Below are 24296 nucleotides of genomic sequence, written 5' to 3'. Positions count from 1 at the left end.
GCCCGGAGCGGACAAAATGGCCTCTTCCTGCTCGGTCCGGGCGCGCGTGCCTGGTTGCCTGGCAACCGCCCCGGTCTCCTCCGGCCTAGCTCCCGAGGCGCCCGCGCGAAAACACACACCTGTTGTTGTTGGGGGGGGGGGGGTTGGGGGGAAGGATGGCCAAATTCGTGCTCGCAGGTGAGGCGGCGGCGGCGGCTCCGCCATGCAGTCTCTCTCTCTCTCTCTCTCTCTCTCTCTCTTTCTCACACACACAAACACAACGTCCTGCTCGGGTTTCGCAGGGCTGGGATGGCTCGCGCCCCCTGAGCATGCACAGAGTGCTGCACTCCCGGCAGTCGCTTTGGGATGAGGAATGAGTTTGCCGGGCGAGTCGAAGCAGCTCCATCAGGCAGGAATAAATAAAGAGGAGGCTGCTTCCCTCACCTGTGCGTCCACGGCACACCCCTCTGTGTTAGGAAGCAAATCCACCCAGTTAATATAGGATTGTGTTTTTCTTAGAACGATTTGTTTTTATTATTATTATGGTGTGTGTGTGTGTATAAAATAATAGGGGCAATCTGCCTTCCCTGGAAAGTAAGCAGGCAGCAAGTATTCATAAGCTTGCGAATATACCGGTATATACTGTGCAGTATTCACTCCTTTGACTTCACAAGCTTATGAATACTTGCTGCCTGCTTACTTTCCAGGGAAGGCAGATTGCCGCTATTATGCTAAGGCAGATGGATATATATATATATATATATATATATATATATATATATTCCACCTTCTTTCTCTGGCAGGACCTCAGATACAGATAAAAATAAGAACAGCTTAAAAAGTGGCAGGGGCCGGGAAACAACAACAAATAAGAAACAATTAAACCTTAACAGAGTTAAAACTATAGTACGGTGATCGCCTTTCTGCTGTTAATGACACTGCAACTAATTTTCGTTTTGTACACCTCAGTCAGTTTCACTGGACGCTTCAGAGCGCCTGCTAATGTTTATTTCTTCATTCATTAGGATGGAGCAGGAGCCCCATTGGATCCGTGAAGGAGACATGAAGCCACAAAGATCTGGCCCTATTTCTGTCTAGGCCAAGATCCCTTCCTTCCTGCTTGCGATTCCCAGCAGCATACTGGTTGCCTCCAACAGTGGGAGGGAGAACATTGTGGCTAGCAGGCCCTGATCACCTAATCAGCCCTCGGCTAATTTGTCCAAGCCCCTTTTCATCTAAACCATTCTGGCCGTCACTACAGCTTATGGCAGGAAATTCCAGGAGCTGACTCAGTAGAAACTTGCAGAGCGGGGTGCATGGAAGTCGTGCTTGGGGAAGTAATGCACTCTTGCTCTGCCCCGGTTATCACCCCCCTTTGCAATAAGCATTCGCTCCTTCATGAGCTTATGAATACTTACTTGCTTTCTTACTTTCCAGGGAAGGCCGATTGCCCCTATTATGCTAAGGCAGAACTCCTTGCTGATTATTTGCAGAAAAATCTGCCTCACTTCAGGATACACAAGATTACTCAGCATCCAGACAACTGGGAGGTAATATATATCCATGTGATTCACTAGTGCACTAATGCCACCTCGCAGGGCTGGTCCTGTCATTAGGGATAGTGAAACATAGTGATTATGCTTTTGTAAAAGATGTTAATTTATGGTTGGTGGTGTTAGCCATCTTGACCTTTTAATCAGGGAAGGTGGGGTACAAATATTTTACATAAATATGTGATGTGGGCAAACCTGTAACGGCCTGGTATTTCTCTATCACACTTATGCTCCCTAGATGGAAGTCTATAAATGGACAAGCACCGACTTATATGGGCACAGTGCCTCTGTTGACCCTTTTGGGATATATTTCTATTTCTTTTGCCTTCTTTCTTTTGAAAAATTATAGCCTGGGTGCTGAAGGAGGCTCTTGGTTGAAGCGTTTGAAATCCTGCCCACTAGTGGATGCATCTGTATATTTGACTAGCATGCTGCTTTGCTAAATAGTGTGTTGGCTAAAGCTTTCTTAAAATTTCCTGAAGCAGTACTGGTCCACTTTGGTCCTTTCATACATTCAAGCAGACATCGGTCTGCATTTTTTTCCTCACTGCAGCTTCCAGTTCAATGCACTTGCTTGCAACTAATCCATAAATGCCTTATTAATGTATACATTCGAATTAGCATTAGATGCACAGGTACAAAATGTATGAGCCTGTTATAAAATATGAAGGGAAAGTGTTTGGGCGTATCATCTTGGGAAATTACTGTTTCAGTATTGCCTTGAAAGCTTTTTCTGGATTTAACACATTAACAATACATTTCATGTGTGCTTTTGGGGATTTTGCTTCTAGAAGTGGCTGCAGGAGATCTGTGAACAGAATGGATGGAAACATAAGCGCTCTCCAATTATTTGGAGGGAATTGTTGGACCGTGGAGGAAAGGGACTTCTTCTGGGAGGATTCAATGAATTCCTTGAACACGCCCAGGTCTGCTGCTTCTTCTTCTCTGCTTGTCTCTACGTTTAGTGAGTATTCAGTTGGCTAAATAATATCCCATCTCCCAACAAAATACTATAATCAGAAGAATGCTTAAGAGAGAGATAGTAAATGTGAACTTGTATTACTTTGTAACCACACTAGAATCACACTCAAAGGCCCTAAGACCTTTTAATGGACTTCCAACTTCCTTCAGCCCTAAGCAGCATAGTCTGTGGTTAGGAATGGTGGGAGTTGTAGTCCAACAACATCCAGGGATGGACAAAAATTCCCTATCCATGTCATAAGGAGCTTGGAAAACCTACCATAATTAGAGAGAAGTTTGATTACTGAGGCCACTGGGAAAGGGCAACGAGGAATGAGTTTGGGCTTAATTTGATTATCAGGAAAGTATTCCTAAAGGTAGGGATTGCCTATGGCCTGGGTTATTTAAATCTAAAGACTGGCCATGGTAATGATAATGATACAGTGGTACCTCGAGTTAAGTACTTAATTTGTTCCGGAGGTCCGTTCTTAACCTGAAACTGTTCTTAACCTGAAGCACCACTTTAGCTAATGGGGCCTCCTGCTGCTGCTGTGCCGCCGGAGCAAGATTTCTGTTCTCATCCTGAAACAAAGTTCTTAACTCGAGTTACTATTTCTGGGTTAGCGGAGTCTGAAACCTGAAGCATATGTAACCCGAAGTACCACTGTACTGATGTATTCTGCTTTGATCAGAACCCACGTGGTATAATTTAGGAAGGATATCAACAAACTGAAGCATGTCTAGAGGGCAACAATTGTGAGGAGCTTATATGGCAATAAATATCGAGATCAAGTCCTGCGAGGAAAGGTTGTAGGAATTGGCTGTGCTTAGCCTGAAAAAAAGATTACTGAGAAGCAAAATAGTAGCCATTTTCAAAAATGAGGTCCAGTGCCCAGGGCCTTCTGGCAGTTCCCTCGCTGTGAGAAGCCAAGTTACAGGGAACCAAGCAGAGGGCCACCCTGTGGAACGCCCTCCCACCAGATGCCAAAGGAAAAAACAACTTCCAGACTTTTAGAAGACATCTGAAGGCAGCCCTGTTTAGGGAAGCTTTTAATGTTTGATGGACTATTGTATTTTAATATTTTGTTGCAAGCCACCCAGAGTGGCTGGGGAAATCCAGCCAGATAGGCGGGGTATAAATAATAAATAATAATTATTATTATTATAAATATTTGAAGGACTGTCACCCTAATGATAGATCACATTTGTTTTTTTGTTTTTGTTGCTCCAGAGGGTAGGAACCAAACCAAATAACCCGAAAAGTATTTAGACTAAACATTAGAAAGAACTTCCTAATGGGACAAGCTGTTTGATAGTAGAGGCTGGATGGTTGCTGTAGTACTGTAGTGGGTTACTTGCTTCAGGAGGGGTTTGGACTAGATTCCTTTAGAGGATCTTTCCAGCACCAATGATTTGATAATGATAGTAAATTATTATTTCTCTTCTACCAACATGCTTGGAGCATCCATCACAGATGGAACTTAATAAAGGATTTCCCTATTCTGTCCCTTCATTCCTCCCCCCTCTCCCGAACACACACTTTTTTTAAAAAAAGGTTTTGTTCTTCAGATTTTTGATTAAATAGTGATAATGTCTGAGCCATATTTGGATGCCTGCTGATGACTTTTTTTAATCTTCAGCAATACTATAACATCACATCCGACATGATGACTGAACAGATGCTCTTAATAGCCAAGGAGAACTTGCAGACTCACATAGTGATTGACCAAGAGGAGGAAGAACTTAAAGGCCTTATCAATCCATTACACATTTGGATAAACAGGTGGGAAAGATGAAAATAAACTGCATAGGGAATCTCAAAAACTTAAGTCTGCTCCTTTTCTTTTTAAACAATACAGCTGTCAGGGAACATGGAAAATTAGCAGAATCCGGAACCTATACATGACTGAACACAGTCTATGCTTGTAACACAAAGATCCACATTTGTATATGTGAGCACTTACAGTGCAGACCATAATTCCCATTTTTTATTTTCCAACTGCAGTGCCTTGCATTTCATCAAAGATCTCAACATTTCATCAAAGATCCCTTACCTTTCCCGCCCCGACCTGGCCACAGAGATCCATGCAACGGTCACCTCCAGGCTTGACTACTGTAATTTGCTCTGTGCAGTGCTGCCCTTGAAACTGTCCCAGAAACTCCAGCGGGTGCAGAAGGTTGCAGCAAGGCTCCTCACGGGGTCCCTGCCATGGGAGCATATTCACCCAGTGCTTTACCACTTGCACTGGCTCCCAGTGGAGTATCGGGTCAGGTTTAAGGTGCTGGTTTTAACCTTTAAAGCCCTTTGTAGCTTAGGACCATCGTACTTACGGGGCCGCCTCTACTGGTATGCCCTGCAGAAGTCATTAAGGTCCATGAATAATCATAGTTTAGAGTTTAGAGGTCCCGGGCCCTAAGGAAGTTAGATTGCCTGTAAGACAGAACTATTCCTCCTGGCTTTCAATTTGAACCTAGCCTGATCTTTTGTTCCCCTTCCTTCCCTCCCCCCTCCCCTAACCCTAACCCTAACCCTCTCTGAGATCCCACAGCTTGTTCTCCCCTGGTCTCCTCATTGGCCCAAGTGGGACTAATTTAGCCAGCTAGCTCTGGTGATCATCTAATGTTTATTGGATGGATTTCCCCCCTAAATTGATTTTTGATTTTATTGTTATTTACACTATTACAATTAAGTGTTTTAAATTTGTTGTTAGCTGTCCTGAGCCCAGTTTCCTGAATTGGGAAGGGCGGGGTATAAATAAAAATTAAACATGGCATTGATCAAAAGCATCAGAAAAAATTATTGGTCTATTTACAGCTAGGTTTTGTTTTTTTAAAAGGTGTAATGTCTACATGTATCAATATGTTAAAATTAGAATATAAAGATTCTTATGGACATTCTTATGGCAAGAATTCTTGGGCTTATGGGATAACACTAACTTTGCCATATACTTGGAGAAGTAATTACTTCCTTCAGCATTATGTAGTTTTGTGTAGTTTTTATGTAGTTTTTCAATTTAATTGTTCTGCATGGGACAATGACGATAAAGATATTGTATATCATATATCGTATATAGGCTGTTCTTGCTGCTCAAATTCTTCATGTTGTCTTCAATGCCCTGCCCCTTCATTCCACTTTTTTTTTTTTTTTTTTGAGTCATTATTTGTATAGCATTTATTTGAACAGCCAACCACCAGTGCCGGCCCTATCCCGCAACAGGAGGAGAAAGAGAACGTATTTTAGGGATCCTTGTCTGCATTCATGTCACCACCATCTGATTCTGCCCCAAAGTGAATGATATTTGTAGAGACCACCACCATTTCATCTCAGCGCTGTAATTTGATACTACGACACTGTTAGGAGCAGAAAACAAAAACTTCCAAACATCATAGCCAATCAGGCCACGTTTGCCTATGATTTCGCCGATGTAAAACCACATTAGCACTTCGGTGTGGATTAAACCACGGAGCCTAGGACTTGCCGATCAGAAGGTCGGAGGTTCGAATCCCCGCAACGGGGTGAGCTCCCGTTGCTGGGTCCCTGCTCCTGCAAACCTAGCAGTTTGAAAACACATCAAAATGCAAGTAGATAAATAGGTACTGCTCCGACGGGAAGGTAAACGGCGTTTCCGTGCGCTGCTCTGGTTCGCCAGAAGCGGCTTAGTCATGCTGGCCACATGACCCGGAAGCTGTACACCGGCTCCCTCGGCCAGTAAAGCGAGATGAGCGCCACAACCCCCGAGTTGTCTGCGACTGGACCTAATGGTCAGGGGTCCCTTTACCTTTACCTTTAGCGACCAAGCCGTTCCTCAGAGCTTCCTTGACAGTGAGCTGTTTGATGTTTCCACTTTTATCCATTCTGGCTCCTTAGGCCCACCCCCTCCCCTTCCTTAATCTCTACTTTCTTTCTGGTTTTAGTTTTGACTTACTGAAAAGCAGTCCTATAGGGTACAGCCATAGGGTACAGCCGATCTCTCCTTCCACCCGCAGAGTGGGAGATCCTTGGGAGACAAAGATGGCCTCCCCGCATGAGCTTTCCTGCTGTGGGAGCAGAAATCTCAGCTAATGCAGTAACAGCAAAAGGGGTGTGTGCCAGTGGCAGACCAGAGGAGGCTTGGGGTCCACTGGATCCAAAGACCTTATGTCCCCGCCCCCCCCCCCCGCCCCCGAACTGAGGTTGAGAAAAGTTCACCAGCCCAGGATCTGGAATACTGATTTTCCCACCGTGAAAGGAAAGTTTTTTATGTTGCACACTGCCTTGCTGTATTTTCTATGAATGTGTGATTGTTAAATATTTACATAAAGAAGCAAATAGCAAGCGACAGAAAGGTGAGAGGAGAGAAAATGGCACAACCACCATCCCACCTGCCCCACACTTGGCTTGCACAAGTCCAGCAGGTCTTTAGATCTGGCTGTTCAGCAGCCACAACTCCTCCCTCCCTTGACCTAGTCTGTTAATATTATTAAGCAGCTTTTCCTGCATTCTCACTGCAGAATTGCTATGGAATGACTGTTTTGGGGGGATAAATCTCAGTAGTCTATCAGCCTATGTGATTGTTAAGTCTTCAGTGTTAAGTTGTTGTGGTTTTAATAAAAAAAGTATGTTATAGTTTAGAAAAATCAAACACTTATGCAGTTAAATTAATGTAGTCTGTAACCACCTAGCTTTAAAATAACTCAGCTTCAATACCTGCTGTTAGAAGATAATGTCACTAGATTTCATGGCAAGGTATCCTTGTTCATTTCTTCTAATACAAGCACTAAGAGTTGATTACTGAGGACCATGAAAACCTGTGGAATAAAAATATTTTTTGGGGGGGAGGGAATATCTCTCTCCTCTGCATAAAACCAGTGTTTGTTTGTTCACTGCTAACTACTTTTCTGATCTTAACAGAGCATCAGCTAGTATCTGCTGTCATCTGATCCCTCTGTTAATCAATGGGGAAATATTTGGAATGGAAACTGAGATCAGCCTCCACTTGCTTGACAGAAAGGGCTGCGAAGAACTTCTTGAAGCTATCGTTATGGAGACTGAGGACTTGGCATCCCCTGTCCTTCGTGGCATCACTTGGTACACTGAACTGGACGACCAGACTTTTCTCGAAGCGGAAGTCATCGTTTTGCTTGATGACATTCTCCAAGAGGCAATCCCGTCTCTAGAAGAATGTATCCAGCAAGTTACCAATCAATGTGAAATATATGGTCCTCTGATAGAGAAGAATGCCAGAAGTAATGTCAGGGTTGTTGTGATGGGGAAAACCTTTGTCAACCTTAAGGCGTTGATGCTTATTACACATGCTCCGTCCATCAACCCTCAGAATATTGTCACTGTATCCCTCCTCTTGGAAAATGAAGCCAAGGCCATGCTGGCAAGAAAAATGGGAATGCATCCAGCAGGTGTGTGAGAAATGACTGCAGATTGACTAATGTTTATTTATTTAGTTACAGTGGTGCCCCACAAGACGAATGCCTCGCAAGACGAAAAACCCGCTAGACGAAAGGGTTTTCCATTTTGGAGGTGCTTCGCAAAACGAATTTCCTATGGGCTTGCTTCGCAAGACGGAAATGTCTTGCGAGTTCCTGCGGGGTTTTTTTCCCCTCCCCCCCCCTTTTTCCCAAGCCGCTAAACCGCTTATCAGCTGATCCGCTAAGCCACTTAACAGCTGATCCGCTAAGCCACTTATCAGCTGATCCGCTAAGCCGCTTAACAGCTGATCCTCTAAGCCGCTAATAGCGCTAATCCGCTAAGCCGCTAATGGGCTTGCTTCGCAAGACGAAAAAACCGCAAGACGAAGAGACTCGCAGAACGGATTCTTTTCGTCTTGCGAGGCACCAATGTATTTTGGATTGTTATATTGTCTTGCCTCAGGGCAAATCATGTTAAGCAAATGAAAAAATAAAAATAACATAGAAGCACACATCCATACTAAAACCCACAAAAATAACCAAGGTTTAAAATATTCTAGACCATGGGTAGGCAAACTAAGGCCCGAGGGCCAGATCAGGCCCAATCGCCCTATAAATCTGGCCCGTGGTCCGTCCAGGAATCAGCATGTTTTTACAAGAGTAGAATGTGTCCTTTTATTTAAAATGCATCTCTGGATTATTAATGGGGCTTTGGAATTCATTCTTTCTTTTTCCGTTCTACACGGACACTGAGGTCCAGCACCGAGGGCCTTCTGGCTGTTCCCTCACTGCGAGAAGCCAAGTTACAGGGAACCAGGCAGAGGGCCTTCTCAATAGTGGCGCCCTCCCTGTGGAACGCCCTCCCACCAGGTGTCAAAGAGAACAACAACTACCAGGCTTTTAGAAGACATCTGAAGGCAGGCCTGTTTAGGGAAGCTTTTAATGTTTGATGTATTTTAATATTCTTTTGGAAACCGCCCAGAGTGGCTGGGGAAGCCCAGTCAGATGGGTGGGGTATAAATAATAAATTATTGTTATTATTATTATTCAAAATATAGTCCGGGCCCCCACAAGGTTTGAGGGACAGTAGACCAGCACCTGCTGAAAAAGTTTGCTGACCTCTGTTCTAGACCATACAGTCCGAAGTCACTACTGAAATGGGAGGACTTGAACTTTCTCTGAAGGAAGCTCAGACTCTGATGCACTTTTAGGGAAAAGGCAGTTCTGCAGTACTGGTGTGTGACACTGCCTCTGAGAACGTATCTCTGCAAACCCTTTGCATGCATGCGGGCTAACCAATAGGCTGGGAGATCATAACCTTGGTCCATGCTAGAAGATTTCTCAGTTTAACTCAAGATAATCAAAGCTAGGGTGCAGTGGGAAAGGGGAACAACACAAGGAGGAATTTAACGTAGCGCTGTGTCAATCATTCCATCAACACAAGCTTTTCAGCTTGCCAGATGGAACAGTCCCCACCCAGTATGGTGTAGTGGTGAAGAGCGGTGGACTCGTAATCTGGTGAACTGGGTTCGATTCCCCGCTCCTCCACATGTAGCTGCTGGGTGACCTTGGCTAGTCACATTTCTCTGAAGTCTCTCAGCCCCACTCACCTCACAGAGTGCTGGGGGGGGGGGGAAGGAAGGGAAAGGAGATTGTTAGCCACTTTGAGACTCCTTCGGGTAGTGATAAAGCGGGATATCAAATCCAAACTCTGCCTGTTGTGCGCCGTTCTGAGGTTCTCCTGACCCTCCCTAGAGCTAGTGGATTTCCTTCACTAGTGGAACAAATCTAATTGAATCTTGCCCATAATTTACAGACTCTCTAAAAGGTCTGCAGTTCTACTGTGGTGAACCTCACCAGGCCTTAGTTACAGACCTTAGGCAGTTTCTTGCCTCATGGGACACAGCAGAAGACATGTCTTTTGAAAGTACTCCTTTGCTATGTGAGTTAACTGTGCCATGTGAACGGTTACCATGATCAGTGGCTCCCAAAAGCAATGGCTATGTTGAGCCTCTGGATTAGAGCAATGTGCTTGAGGGAGCAACACCAGGGAATGACTTTTGCCTTCATGGCCTGCTTCATGTGGGCTTCCCAGAGACATCTGACTAACCACTGTGGAAAACAGGATGCTGAACTACATGCATCCTGCAGAACCTTTGTTCTGTTCCAGTGGGGTTTTTCCTTCCATTCTTACCTGTTATGCTTATGCATCTTTCGATTGTTGTCTTCAACAGGAATAAAAAATCTCGTAGTCTGGGGTAATATCAGTGGGAACAGCTTCATCGATCTGAGTAAAACACAGCTCTATAGATATGACAGCGCCATCTGGGGCCCACCAAGCTTTTCCCGTGATTTGATGGATGTCCTGTTTGATCGGTAATTTTTTGGGATAATTTGGATTTTTTAAAAAACTGGCTTTTATGCCATCCCTCCGAAGAGTCTGAAGTGGTGTTTGCACCTTACACATTGGCCAAAGACCTCTGCCTCTTTCATAGTCTCTTGCATTTTACAACCCCAAAGTCTACTCTTCAGTGCTTTGGGGCATTGTGATGGTGTTTGAAAAATCTTAAACAAAAAACTGAGAGCATCCAACTCAAAGGCTTGAAAAATGAAAAAAGTATTCATGTGCTAAGAAGCAGAAGCATTGTTCTTTTCAGGACTCAGTTCTCAGGACAAAATCTCCAAATTGAGCCCAGAAAGGCACAAGAATGCCAGTGCTTCCGTTTACCAAATGCAGCTTCCAAGTGAAAAGCAAAGGAAGTGTGAAAAAGAATATTCTAAATTAAGCTTCCCTCCTGATCTTTACTTCCGCCAACAGAGAGAGCTCTGCTCCAAATCAAAGCTTCTCTAATGCACTTTTGAACCTCTATGGAGTGTTACATAAGGAGCAGCATCATTATTACTTAAAACCTGATTTGGTGCTTTAAAGTTATTAAGGTCAAAGTATTTAATTAAGAACTAAATGGTCTAGTTGTGGCAAATATCATAAGCAGCAATAGCTCCAGTGCTCTGTTAGAGTCATACCATGTAAGGATCTGAAACACATTTTCCCACCCAAAATACTGTAGTATTATTACTATTATTCATCAAATTCATTAAATGCTGGTTTCTAGATTTTGCCCTGAGGTACGTCTATATTTGAGAGCTCCTGTTTTGTTTTTGTTTTTGAGTGCTCTTCATCAGAGTTTCCGTCACATGGCTTCCCTGTTGCAACCTGCAGGCTCCCCTGTCACCTTCAAAACTGCCAATGAGTTGGACGATGAAGCAGTCAGCCACACCTTCTCCAACCTTTTGCCCCCTTTGTCAGCCATCTTCTTCCCCGGCAGCCCTGCTGCTTCCTGCAAGCAGGGGAACAGATAATAAAACTTGAAGGGAAACAGAGGGGAGAGGGGCTGGCTGTCTCATTTCCCAGGTCAGCAGCAGATTATAGGCAAAGGAGGAATCTCGACCTGACAGTCCTTGCTTGGAATGCCTGTAGGTGAAAGGGCACAAAGTTCAGGGCAAGTTTGCCCTGGTACTCCCATACCACTCCAAACCTTGCTGAAGAGACTATGACAATGTATGAGGCTTTGGGGGGTCTGAGACTTGAGCTTCTTGATGAGGAGCTGCATACTTAAAAAAGGTTTGGAACATCGTCTCTTCCTGTAGTTTTCTTTATTTGTATTTAAGGAAAGCTCTGCTTTCTCATTTTACAGCGAATGGATACGAGCAGAGTTTCTGACTGCAATGAGTTCGTTGAGTTCCTGGGAAATTCATTGCGTAGGCATAGCGCCCGCACATGCCATTTTTACTGTGCTGAGGTACTGGTACCTGGACTCCCCTCCAGGGGAACTGGTCTCCCTGGGAGTACTCAGTGAAGGTAAATGTTGCTCTTCAGTCAAATAATCATCAAACATTTCTCTGTCACACTGCTTCATTTCCACCAGAGACCATGTGGAAGGGCTTGTGTTTTTCTATCCAAATTAAATTTTTTGCGTACGATACAGCCAAAGTTTAAGCAAAGCCCCATTGATTTCAGTAGCAGAATTTCACGCCCGCTTAAATCTCTTCCACTGAAATCAGTGTGGCAGAATATTGGGATATGGTCCATGTAATTCACAGTTTTAATGGCAAATGTATGGGTGTGTTGTTTTCTGTGAATAAAATACACTTTGGAGGGACTGTTTCTGTTCCTTAGGTCAGTTTGGGATTCCTGAGGGAATTGTCTACTCCATGCCTGTAACTTTCCAGAATGGCAGCTGGAAGGTCTCTACAGATCTACAAATTAGTGAGAAAAACCAAGAAAGTCTTCAGAATCTAACCTATGATCTGATTCGGGTAACCTCATGCTGCTTTCATGTCCTGTACTATTGTTTTCATAATTCTTCCTTCTAGTTATGGACACATTCCAAACAAGAGACTCCCTTCATGTTAGATTTACTCCACATATCGTGGGTGGTCTGATTTCCATTCGGATTCAGCATCTAAATTGATCCTTAGAGGGCAGCACTTGCTACTGCAAACGACAAGTTGTTTAAATTAGTTTAAATTTAAAGAGTGCAGTTAAGGCAAATTTCATTAGCACCGAAAGGCTGCCTAGTACTTCCTAGATTGTACCCATTTATTTGGCCAGTTTGTGATTGTTTTGCAGACAGGAAACAAACAAAAACTCCTATATCTGTATAATGGGGCAAATGAGAAGCAATAACTCACAGCTCTTCCCCTAAAATGTTCCTTGATTCTCCAAGCTCCGAAATAAATATTAAGGTCATGGATTTGCCCATGAGTGAAATCTGAGTTGTCCGTCATGCGTATAAGATTTGCACAAATCCAAAAGGCACAAACATAACCCATAAATAAACCTTGACCCATCACTTTCAGCAGAAATTGTTAAGTGTATTTAGGATCAAACCTTTGGGGAAGTAATTAAGATCACCCTGAGGTCTTAGTATTATTGTTTCATCAGTTATTGTATTGTGTCTGTGTACGTCGTCCCCCCCCCCGCCCAGTATTCGACTTTCAGATTATTGAGATGAAAAATGCTACCTTAAAACACCACTCTATTTTTTGGGGGGGGGCGGGGAAAACTGATTATCTTTGTGGCTCAAACTGGTAGTATTGGCAAATAAATGCCAATGAAAAAAGCACTTTATTTGGGTAATATTTGTGTAATAAATTTCTTGTTTCCCTATGCAGGAAAAGCAAGTTGCATTAGGTGAAGTAACAGAATTGTATCCAGAGAGAAAAGGTAAAAATCAACACAGTGAATTTGAAGACCAGATTTAAAATCAGATGTTCTCAGTGGTGAGATTTTTAAACTGAACATGCCTCTTACTAGACCTTTGGAATCCCCAGTTATTTGAACGATGATCATACAATCTGAGTTGCATTTCTAATTCTGCAAGTTATAATGTCAAAAAAACGTTATGAGACTGTTTCATCTTAAGAAATAGAGAGTTGTCTGGGCCAGGAGCCAAAGAAACTAGGCTGAGGAGCCCAAGGAGATTTGACTGACTTTTCCCTCAAAGATCAGCCAATCCACCCACATCACGTGACAAACTCTTTTTGAAACTGAGGAAGGTTTCAAAAATAGTTTGTGAAATGAGCTGGAGGCTAGCTGCTTGAAGACCAAAACAAAAACCCAGACCTAGCACAAGATCCTTGCATATGCAGCCCCTTGGATCCCTTTGATTGGCATTCTGGAGCAATTTGTGGATTTTTCGAAGGACTATAGCACAGGATCCAAAATGCTATGTGCACTGAAGGGACTGCATGTTATATAGGTCCGATTTATGTTTACGTAGTGAATCCTACTGAGTTGAATAAGGCTTACTCGCAGGAAAGAAGGCATAGGATTGCAGCCTTAAAGTTCAAACAACGACGAATAACTTACAGCACCTGATTAAATTCCTGTTAGTTCTCAACTGAAGCCTCTCTTCTGGATTTTATATATCACCTTATTTTTATTTTATTTTTTTGCTGTAGGCTGCTTCTTCAACTAAAGCTTTTGACCTCAAATCCATCCACAGCAACCCAATTGTTATTAACATTTTACTTTAGCTTGGCAAAGTGCATTTTGTTGAGACAGTTAATGACATTACGTGGATATTGCTTCTTACAGTCAGCCCTGTGCCACATTCAGCAGAGGAAGAGGAAAGCATCCAAGCTGAGGAGGAAGGTAACTCAACAAAATATTTTAAATATATTATTTTATTGAGGGGAAATTGAGGGCACATTTGTTTACCTAGGTTTTGGACAGGTAAAGATATTTTTATGTTTAAAGCAGCGATGGTTTTGAGAATGCTTCTAATTATTTGAGACTCTGCTTTTCAGTCATTTATATAGGTTTTTATGTGGTAGCTGCATATTTTTGTTTTTAACTGTTGTTATACTCTGTCCTGAGCTCAATTTAAAGGAGGAGCAGTATAAAAATACAATTATTAAAAAAAAATTAGAAAAGCATTCCCATCCCCTTCACTTATTATGCAGGATAAAAATATATAAGATACCAGCTATGTACTCTGGTTTTAAGGAGATGGTGATGTCACATTAGTGAACTTTCTTTATGCACCTCAGAAGATGATAGAAATAATAATAATAATTATTATTATTATTATTATTATTATTATTATTATTATTATTACTAATACCCCACCCATCTGGCATGGTCTCCCCAGCCACTCTGGGGGGGGTTCCAACAGGAGATTAAAAACACAATCAAACATCAAACTTTAAAAAACTTCCTAAAACAGGGCTGCCTTCAGATGTCTTCTAAACATCAGATAGTTGTTTATTCCTTTGACATATGATGGGAGGGCATTCCACAGGGCGGAAGAAAAACAGTTTTATGATAATAATAATTTAATAATAATAATAATAATTTATTATTTATACCCCGCCCATCTGGCTGAGTTTTCCCCAGCCACTCTGGGCGGCTCCCAATCAGTGTTAAAAACCGTACAGCATTACATATTAAAAACTTCCCTGAACAGGGCTGCCTTAAGATGTCTTCTGAACGTCAGGTAATTCTTTATCTCTTTGACATCTGATGGGAGGGCATTTCCATATACAGTGGTGCCTCGCAAGACGAAATTAATCCGTTCCGTGAGGCTCTTTGTATAGCGGTTTTTTCGTCTTGCGAAGCAAGCCCATTGACAGCTTAGCGGATTAGCGCTATTAGCGGTTTAGCAGCTTTTAGCGATCAGCTGTTAACGGCTTATCAGCGGATCAGCTGATAAGCGGCTTAGCGGCTCAGGAAAAGGGGGGGGAGGGGGAAAAAACCCGAAGGAACTCGCAAGACTTTTTCATCTTGCGAAGCAAGCCCATAGGGAAATTCATTTTGTGAAGTGCCTCCAAAACGGAAAACCCTTTCGTCTAGCGGGTTTTCCGTCTTGCGAGGCGTTCGTCTTGCGGGGCACCACTGTACATGAATAATGGGGCAGTTAGTGACTGCTTCCTCACCCCTGCAATAACTGACAAATTTTGAGGTTTCTATAGACTATTGCAAATTTGCAAGTCAATATGCAGAAAATGCAACTTTTTTTAAAAAAGTGTACAGACTGACTACCTTTCCAGATGAGCTCAGAGAGTATTTTTATATCCATTAGCACAGAGGAGGGAGGGAGAAATACGTAAAAGCAGTAAACATTTGCTTTATTTAAGAATGGGCGACTTCTTGAGCACCAGTTACAGATAGGTAGCCGTGTTGGTCTGCCATAAAAGGTAAAGGTACCACTGCCCATACGGGCCAGTCTTGACAGACTCTGGGGTTGTGCGCCCATCTCACTCAAGAGGCCAGGGGCCAGCGCTGTCCGGAGACACTTCCGGGTCACGTGGCCAGCGTGACATCGCTGCTCTGGCGAGCCAGAGCTGCACACAGAAACGCCGTTTACCTTCCCGCTAGAAAGCGGTCCCTATTTATCTACTTGCACCCGAGGGTGCTTTCGAACTGCTAGGTTGGCAGGCGCTGGGACTGAGCAACGGGAGCGCACCCCACCGTGGGGATTCGAACCGCCGACCTTTCGGTGTATCTGAAGAAGTGTGCATGCACACGAAAGCTCATACCAAGAACTAACTTAGTTGGTCTTTAAGGTGCTACCGGAAGGAATTTTTCTTGAGCACCATAATTTTTGCAGAGTGGCAATGCATTTTATAAAACTGGAATGCTTGTTGTGAAACTTGCACCATAGCTGTCAGAAATGCACAGTGAGCAGAATGCCATTTGACTGCTGCCTGCAGAAGTGACTAGAAAACATAGAATCACCTTGCCTTTTATTTGCAGAATCATTGTCCACCTCTCCAGATGATGGCCCAAGTTTAGATATCATGAGGTTTTGGGGAGGGGGGGGCATTTACATTTGGTTATCTTCAGAATCGTTCAATCTTTTGCTTGCCTTCCGAAATCTGCCATTAAGTTTTGAAAAAAAATTTGTAAATGCAAATTAAGGACCTATTCCGTGACCCAAGGCCCCGTGACCCAGTTGCTCCCTATGTAATGAAAACCCAGACGAGACAGCAAGATATAGATTTTGACTTGTTTTTGACAGGTTTTTGAGAAGCTCGTGCCGGGTCTTAGTAATCACATTAGCCTGCATGTGTAGAAAAAAGACATGAAATGGAAGAGGCAGGTTAATTCCAGGTTGTGCTAGTTAATTCCAGGTTGAGTTGGGCAAATAAACAGGCTGTTTCCTGGTGAATGTGTCACTGCATCATACAGGCAGCTAAAGAATATAGCAGGTTTTTGTACCACCCGAAAAAAAGTGGTATTTCATTATTGATAGTTAAGGCAGAGCAATTGTCACTGCCTGTGTTGCCCTACTCATCACCTAGGTGAATAGGTGACTAAAATAAATAATACCCTTAACAATCATTACAGTTTTGCTAACAGATAGACCATGGGTAGGCAAACTAAGGCCCAGGGGCCGGATCCAGCCCAGTTGCCTTCTAAATCTGGGAATCAGCATGTTTTTACATGAGTAGAATGTGTCCTTTTATTTAAAGTGCATCTCTGGGTTATTTGTGGGGCCTGCCTGGTGTTTTTACATGAGTAGAATGTGTCCTTTTATTTAAAGTGCATCTCTGGGTTATTTGTGGGGCCTGCCTGGTGTTTTTACATGAGTAGAATGTGTGCTTTTATTTAAAGTGCATCTCTGAGTTATTTGTGGGGCCTGCCTGGCGTTTTTACATGAGTAGAATGTGTCCTTTTATTTAAAGTGCATCTCTGAGTTATTTGTGGGGCCTGCCTGGCGTTTTTACATGAGTAGAATGTGTGCTTTTATTTAAAGCGCATCTGTGAGTTATTTGTGGGGCACAGGAATTTGTTCATCTCCAAAAAATATAGTCCGGCCCCCCACAAGGTCTGAGGGACAGTGGACCGGCCCCCTGCTGAAAAAGTTTGCTGACCCCTGAGATAGATAGATGTAATGGGTCTGGGAAAACTTCAGAGAGGATGAATTCCAGCCCTGCCTGCTTCACAGAGATAAGGGGAAAATAGCACACACAGTAGCACTGCAGAGGCTGTGCCACTGCTTTTCTCACTGAAAAAGCTCTCAGGTCTGTTCTTTAATCCGGTTTCTTTTAGGACTTGGACTTTCACCCAGTAGCCAAGGAATTGCCTCTGAAAAAGGTGGCGAAACTCCTGCTGAAGGTAAATCTTAAACCGTGTGCTTGTGTTTAGGACTGAGCTAAAACAGCCTCCCAAACTATACCCTTTTTCAGTGGTGAAGCTGGAGGGCAGGCGAAGAGACATCAAATTTTCTAGGAAAGGGGGGTGAAATTCTTCAATGCTTTTCCCTCAGAAAATTCTCTCCTTCAGAGAGGATGAGCTCCAGCTGTTATGTACTGAGTTGAATAGGATTCAGAATGCAGTAGTCTGATTGGTCCTAGAACACTAGGGTCCAGAATGCAGCAGTCTGATTGATCCCTAGAACACTAGGGTCCAGAATGCAGCAGTCTGATTGGTCCTAGAACACTAGGGTCCAGAATGCAGCAGTCTGATTGGTCCTAGAACACTAGGGTCCAGAATGCAGCAGTCTGATTGGTCCACAGGAGCCACCCAATCCAGCTCCAGGTGGAAGTGAATCCGCAACCTGATTGGCCTACAGGAGAATCCCGGAATTAGCCAATCACGTGGGGCCCATTGTGTAAATAATGTATATAAGGCAGACATTCTGGGGGAACTTCCATCCCTCCTCACAACTATGAGCTGAATAAAGAGCATGAAATCCACTCTCGACTATTAGTATGTTTCACCAGCCCTGCTTGCTTCACAGAGACAAGAGGGAAATAGCGCACACGGTAGCACTGATGGCTGTTTCTGTGCCACTGCTATCCTCATTGCAAAAGCTCACAGGTCTGTTCTTTAATCCGGTTTCTTTTAGGACTTGGACCATCACCCAGCGGCCAAGGAATCACCTCAGAAATCACCGAAGAAACTTCTGAAGGTAAATCTTAAACTGCAAGTATGTGCGTGTGTGTTAAAATAGCCTTCCCAAACTACGCCATTTTTCAGTGGTGAAACCGAAGGAAAGAGAAGAGTCATCAAATTTTCTCGGAGAGGGAGGTGAAATTCTTCAACGCTTTTACCTCAGACAATTCTCTCCATTCACATTTTGACTCGGTGGGCTAAGAGAGAAAGGCTTCTACCTTCAATGAGCCCTAATAATTTTCAACAAGATCAAAACTGGTCCATAGTTTCATCCAGAATTAACAAGTGGCAAAATTGGAGAGACCATTTTGCCATATTTATCCCGTGGGAGGACTGCAATTCTCCAATAGTTTGGGAAGAGATTGAGTAGGGGAAGTTTTCCAAAACTGGCTAAGAAAAGCTATTTTCTGGATACATCTAGCCCAGCCCTAATTTCTTCTCCTCCGAAGTTTTTAAAAAATCTCACAACAACAACAACAACCCAAATCTGTACAGGCATACTTCAAGCCAGGGCAGAAAATGGGCAGATGAAAAGAAGCAACTTTCCCTTTACCACGAATTGTTTTTTGTCTGAAAATCACTCCCGTCAAGGTGCTTCTACCTCTGATTCCTCAAGTCACTATTTGATTTGCAGTTATCAAACGACAAGCATGTGTGTGTAAACTAGAGAAGAGAGAGAGAATTTTACTCAGGGAATCTGAAGCTGAAAAGCTGGCAACCTTAGTCTCTTGCGTGTCCTTGCTTAATTACCAGCCATGCTATTCCCAGAGCCTTTCTTTTAAAAAAATAATAATAATAATTTAATTTTATATACCACTGAATGCAAAAATAGGCTTTCAATTACAAAGATAAAAACCAATTACACAAACATTAGAATATAAGCATCCACCATTAAGATACACAATTAAAGATTGTTAGCTGCAAGTCTGTTTTGTGCCATTGGCTGCTATCTTTTCCTAGCAGCAACCTGGAATTCAGGTTGGGCTGTTTTGCAAGAAGGCATCAGGGCAACTTTTAGAAGTCAGCACTGAAGCACTAGTATGTTCACACAAGCCTTTGTGTGTGCACTTCCTCCTCCCTAAAGAGTTTCTGGATCTTGCCCATTGGCCACAGTTGTGTGTAGGCATGGGGTTGCGGCAGAGAGAGAAGATGGTGGCTTAAAGCCTTTCGATTATAGTGTAGTCAATCTGGGATTTGTATTCATGTTTCCTGCATCCCAAGCACTACACCCTCTCTATCAAAGCAGACTGACATTTTCTCCCTTTTCATTCTGAAGCACTTCGTTCTGATTAGCCTCTCTTGTTTTTAAGAGCAGATACAAACAGCTTTCCTTTTTTTTAAAAAAAAATGCTTTATTGGTTTTAAAACTGTAGAACAGAAATGATCGATAAAGGTTAAAGACAAATTAAAAATAATCACTCATTCCTTAATTGATACTTGATTTGTACATCAATTTGTAATTACATTTAACATGACCTCTGATCTTCCCATTATGTTCCTTAATTGGATTCCTTGAATACGCACTTAACTTTATTTTCTCCATGTTGTTTAACTTACTTTACATTTTATAAAGTTATCCTATTTACACACAGAAACTCAATTGAAACCTGCCAACAGATTAATAAATTTGGCAATGTTCTCTTACCTAAACTCTGTATATGACCCACTCTCTGGTAAATTTTTCATCTGTAATGTCTCGTTTCCTTGCTGATAGCCTTGCTAGTTCAGCGTATTCTCTTTAATTTATTTTGCCAGTCTGATTGGAATGGGATAGCCTCTCCCTTCCAACCTTTTGTGATTAAAATTCTGGCAGCAACTCTAGCATACATAAAGACTCCCCTGAACTTTTTTGGAATTTCGTTACCCATAATTCCTAGCAGGAAGGCTTCAGATTTTTAGGGAAAGAACATTTAAACATTTTCTTAAGTTCGTTGTAAATCATTTCCCAAAACTGTCTGATCCTTTTACAGTTCCACCACATGTGGATCCATGTACGTTCAGCATCTCTGCATTTGCAGCAAATGTTTGTCCTAGATCTAAACATTTTAGCCAATTTAACAGGTGTTAAATGCCACCTGTAAGGCATTTTCATACAGTTTTCCTTTAGATCGTAGCATGCCTTCCCTCCAGAGTCTCTCCCAACATTCCATGTGGATGTTGTAACCATGGTTCCTGGCCCATTGCACCATTACGGATTTGACTTCTTCCTCCTTGACCTCCCAGTCAAGGAGTAACCTATACATTTTAGAGAGTGGTTGGCATTTATTTTGAATCTCATCTTTGAGTCTTGAAGGTTCTGTGGAGAAACCGGTTGATTTGTCTTTTTGGAAGTTCTCGTTCAATTGAAAATATTGCATCCAATCTATCAAATGGTGCCTTTCCCCAAAAAATTTTTAAGGTTTTAACTCATCCTCTTTTTCTTCCAGCAGATCTTTCTAGGTTTCGCAGATACGATTCACTTTCTTCTTTTTAACCGAAAATGCTTCTGTCGGGGACAACCACCACGGCGTTTTAGGTTCTAATAAAGTCTCATATTTAGACCACACTTTGTGTAATGATCTCTTGATTCGTTGGCTTAGGAAGCCTTTATGTACCTTGGCCTCATAAGCTAGATAAGCATGCCAACTGTATCTATTGTCGAACCCTTCCAGGTCTAGCAGGTCAGTATTATTCAGTGTCTTCCATTCTTGTATCCAGGAAAGGCAATCTGATGAGCATCAATGGTACAGCCCAAATGGCGACCCTCCATGCTTTTCTTAAGGGAGGTTGAGGGCCATAGTCCCTGGTGGGACATCTCTTTTGCATGAAGAAGGCTGCAGGTTCAGTCCCTCACATCTTTAGTTAGGTCTAGGAGAGACTTTGGAGCCCATCAATGAAGAAAATGCTGAACTAGATGGACAAATTGTCTGACTCAGTACAAAGCCCCTTTCTGTGTTCCTAGCTTCTTGTGAAAAGAAGGTCAAAATATGTTAACAGATTATAAAAAGAAGAATGTTTGAAATGTGTGAAATGTAAAACTAACAATTCTTTCTGCATCAGAGGCTGAAGGTTCCCCTAGTGAGGCAAAGAATCCTGAAGAAGAAAACATCAAAGAACCCACAGGCAAAAATACAGAAGATCCTGTAGATGGTAAGCCCAAGCTGCTTAAAAATAAATAAAAAAATTACCCCTTCAGATGATAAAACAACAGTATCGTTTTAGCAAGTACACAGGGGTAAGCTCCAACTATTTGTAAACCTTATATTTGAATTGTGAAACCAGGTATTTCTTCCACTTGGGACTCTTTAACTCAAAAAAAGTAATGTCAAGAATCATTCTATTTGTTGGTAGTAGGCTTCATTTTTAAAACTGTTGTGGTATTTGTTAATGCATGGCATCTTCTCAAATCTGCTTTACTTTCTGGCTTCTATTAACAACAGCAGAATTGCTTTCACAGTACAGTCATACCTCAGGTTGAGCATTTCCGGAAGTAACGGAACGCATTACACGTGCGCAGAAGCAGCGCCTCATGTTGTGGACTTTTCGGGGTTCGTATGGACTCCCGGAACGAATTAAGTTCGTATCCAGAGGGCCCACTGTAATGAGCTCTTTCAACTCTCGCAGTTTGAGTCCCTGCCTCGGCTTCCTTCATCCCTCAATACCAGAGGCATCCCTTCATTTTTAACAATAGAGACTTCTGAGTTTGGAGCCCTCTTGAGCCCCTTCCCAACTTTCTCTAACAACCAAGTTTGCCATAAGCACACCACTATTGGCTCTGGTGAGCACACAAAGTGTGCAAAGAAGACTTGCCTCTCCAGATGCTTGAGAATACGTGGTGGGAAGCTATGATGAGCTGCAGCTCCCAGGCACATGTCACCTCTGTATTTGGAGGTAAAAGTCTCCTTTGCACACTTCCCTCACTGCATACACAGAAATCACAGCGTATTGTTACATAAGTAGCCTTTTGTCTATGGCTACATGAGTGCCCCGAGTACTGATACATTGGTGGCCTTTGAGAAATGTGACTCTGGGTTTTCCATTTCTCTTAACTATCGCAGTGGCTAAAATGTCTTTTTTAGAAAAAATTTTAAAAATCATCCTATAGCAAATACAGCGATGCATATAAAAACCGTAAACATATTGGATAACCACTTAATTAGGCAGTCTTCATGACTGTCATATTTGGAAAAGCAAAAACAGAAAGAAACTAAAATGCTTCCTTCTATTTGTTTATTTTTATTCTGCAGCTCCTGATTTGTCTTAAGCAGATGCCAACTTGGACAATCGAGAATTAAGTTCAGAATTCACTGCTGCTTAATTCAGCTGCCTCAGAGAAAATCCCTGGATGCAATAGCTTCTGTTGCTCAACAGGAAAATGTTAATTCTTCTTTCTGAATGTAATGAATTAAGTAACTGTGTAAAAACTTAAGCGTGTTTGTCTTCCGTGTGCATACTAAACAAGCATGGCACATTTGTGTTGGAGTATTTGGATCAAACCAGTTTAGCTCCATTTAAATGCAGCAATATCATCTTGAAGATCATTTTGTGGGCTGGAAAAAAAATGCATTAAGAATTCAAAACACTCATATTCAAATTTGTAGAGGATGATGTTCAAATCCATAGCGAAATTTGGATGATAGACTCTTCTCCCCTCTTACTACACTTGATGGAGGAGCAAGATGAATCCTTTGGAGCAGCCTGAAATCTGTTTTGCACGCTCAACCATCTAATCGACTCAAGGCTTCCCAGCACCCTCTACATTCCAGCTTTAAAGACTGCTGATTCTGGGGCTTTTCCTTCACAGCCAGCTTTCCTCCCTTACCCCCTTGTTGTGTTTTTCTCAACAACCAGCCTCAAGAAGATGTAGCTCTGGAGAAATGAAAAAAACTTGCTTGCCACTTTGCAACATTTTAGTGCGTTCTAATAAAGATGAAATCTTAATAAAGCTTTGAGATTTATTTCTATTGGAACAACCCAGGTACGCTGCTGTTTTTGAAATAAGGAAGTGTTTTGTTATGTTATAAGCAAAAGAAAGTGCAGATCGGCAGGTAAGTCTTTGTGGAATGGCGCTTTCTTGGGGGATCATTTGAGAGGGGTGGGGGTGGGCGTCTAAGAAGGTGCAGAAACACTGAACTTAGCTGTATAGGTTCCACATAAACTAAAGCACAGGGGGTTTGTGAGAATGAAAAGTGCAGCGGGCAAGCATTGAAAACAACTATGATTTGGGATTCTGCCCCTGCCAGCCCCGACCTGCTCTTTGGGGCTGGGGGTGGGGGAAAGCGCTTCCCCCACCGCCAGCCCCACAAGCTCAGGGAGCAGTGGGAAGGCTGCACACAGCCTTTCTGCTGCTCCCCGACCTGCTTTCTGGGGGTGGGCGAAACCTGGGCTTCCCCCAACAAGCTCCTGAGCAGCTCTGGGGTAGCCCGCGAAGCCTCCGCAGGGCAGCGGGGAGCCTTCATCCTGCTGCCCTGGGGAGACTTTGTGTGGCTATCCCTGGCTTTTGCGGGAGGTGGGGGAAGGGACAGAGCAAGGCTCTCTCACTTCCCCCACCTCCCGCAAAAGCTCCCAAGAGCCGCATATTTTTTTTCTTGAATTCTCCCCCCAAAAAGTAGGTGCGCCTTATGGTCAGGTGCACCTTGTGGAGCGAAAAATACGGTACCTCAAGGTTTCTCCAAGCATCCTAATGTTTTTCAGTAACCCTGTCTTGGCTTCAGCCCTGTCAATAGTCAACCACTTCATCACTAGAGGGAATTAGAAGATGAGATGGTTAACTTCAAGGGCTGCTACAATCAGGATTTTGTTCTTCTACAAGAGCAACATAATTACTGTAATAAAGAAATCTTTTGTATCGGCCTTTTGGCTTGTTCTTCCAAAAGCATACACAGAAATAGCTAAAGCCAGCGTGGGTCTATGACGCTTGTACCTATATTTAATATCCATCAAAAAAATCAATATGATGAAATTCCTAAAACTGATTATGGTGGATCGGATTCCAAAAGCACCAATTTTTGTAAGTT

At 42.8% G+C, this 24296-nt stretch overlaps 2 protein-coding genes across 8 annotated transcripts in view; both read left to right on the top strand.

Moving 5' to 3' along the window:
• On the top strand, nucleotides 1-23224 carry MDH1B (malate dehydrogenase 1B). 6 transcript variants are annotated; one of them, XM_083709160.1, is made up of 14 exons: nucleotides 1-177; nucleotides 1417-1529; nucleotides 2324-2458; nucleotides 4133-4275; nucleotides 7384-7886; nucleotides 10130-10271; nucleotides 11591-11754; nucleotides 12073-12212; nucleotides 13071-13122; nucleotides 13996-14052; nucleotides 17455-17520; nucleotides 18254-18316; nucleotides 21340-21429; nucleotides 22527-23224. In XM_083709160.1, the coding sequence occupies exons 1-14, from the start codon at nucleotides 156-158 to the stop codon at nucleotides 22541-22543; spliced, it is 1707 nt and encodes a 568-aa protein (XP_083565286.1). In that variant the 5' UTR covers nucleotides 1-155; the 3' UTR covers nucleotides 22544-23224. The 6 variants fall into 6 exon arrangements, 3 of the variants coding, with proteins under 3 accessions (XP_083565286.1, XP_083565285.1, XP_083565284.1); XR_014557433.1 differs by lacking the exon at nucleotides 1-177 and adding an exon at nucleotides 234-425 and having other exon boundaries at nucleotides 20730-21429; XR_014557434.1 differs by lacking the exon at nucleotides 1-177 and adding an exon at nucleotides 234-425 and having other exon boundaries at nucleotides 20727-21429.
• PLEKHM3 (pleckstrin homology domain containing M3) overlaps nucleotides 1-24296 on the top strand; it is a 798157-nt gene that overhangs the window by 519349 nt on the left and 254512 nt on the right. The window lies entirely within an intron of this gene.

Source organism: Podarcis gaigeae (genome assembly GCF_964106915.1).
Source record: "Podarcis gaigeae genome assembly, chromosome: 1".
Classification (NCBI taxonomy): Eukaryota; Metazoa; Chordata; class Lepidosauria; order Squamata; family Lacertidae; genus Podarcis; species Podarcis gaigeae.
Note: the sequence above shows the minus strand (reverse complement) of the source record. Positions and strands in the feature narration are given on the sequence as shown.

Excerpts from the sequence above, each read along its gene's own strand:
- MDH1B (XM_083709158.1), top strand. The coding sequence starts at position 353 with ATGAGTTTGCCGGGCGAGTCGAAGCAGCTCCATCAGGCAGGAATAAAT. Across the intron at positions 1,530-2,323 it reads AGCATCCAGACAACTGGGAG|AAGTGGCTGCAGGAGATCTG; the intron begins GTAATATATATC and ends TTTTGCTTCTAG. Across the intron at positions 14,053-17,454 it reads CATCCAAGCTGAGGAGGAAG|GACTTGGACTTTCACCCAGT; the intron begins GTAACTCAACAA and ends GGTTTCTTTTAG.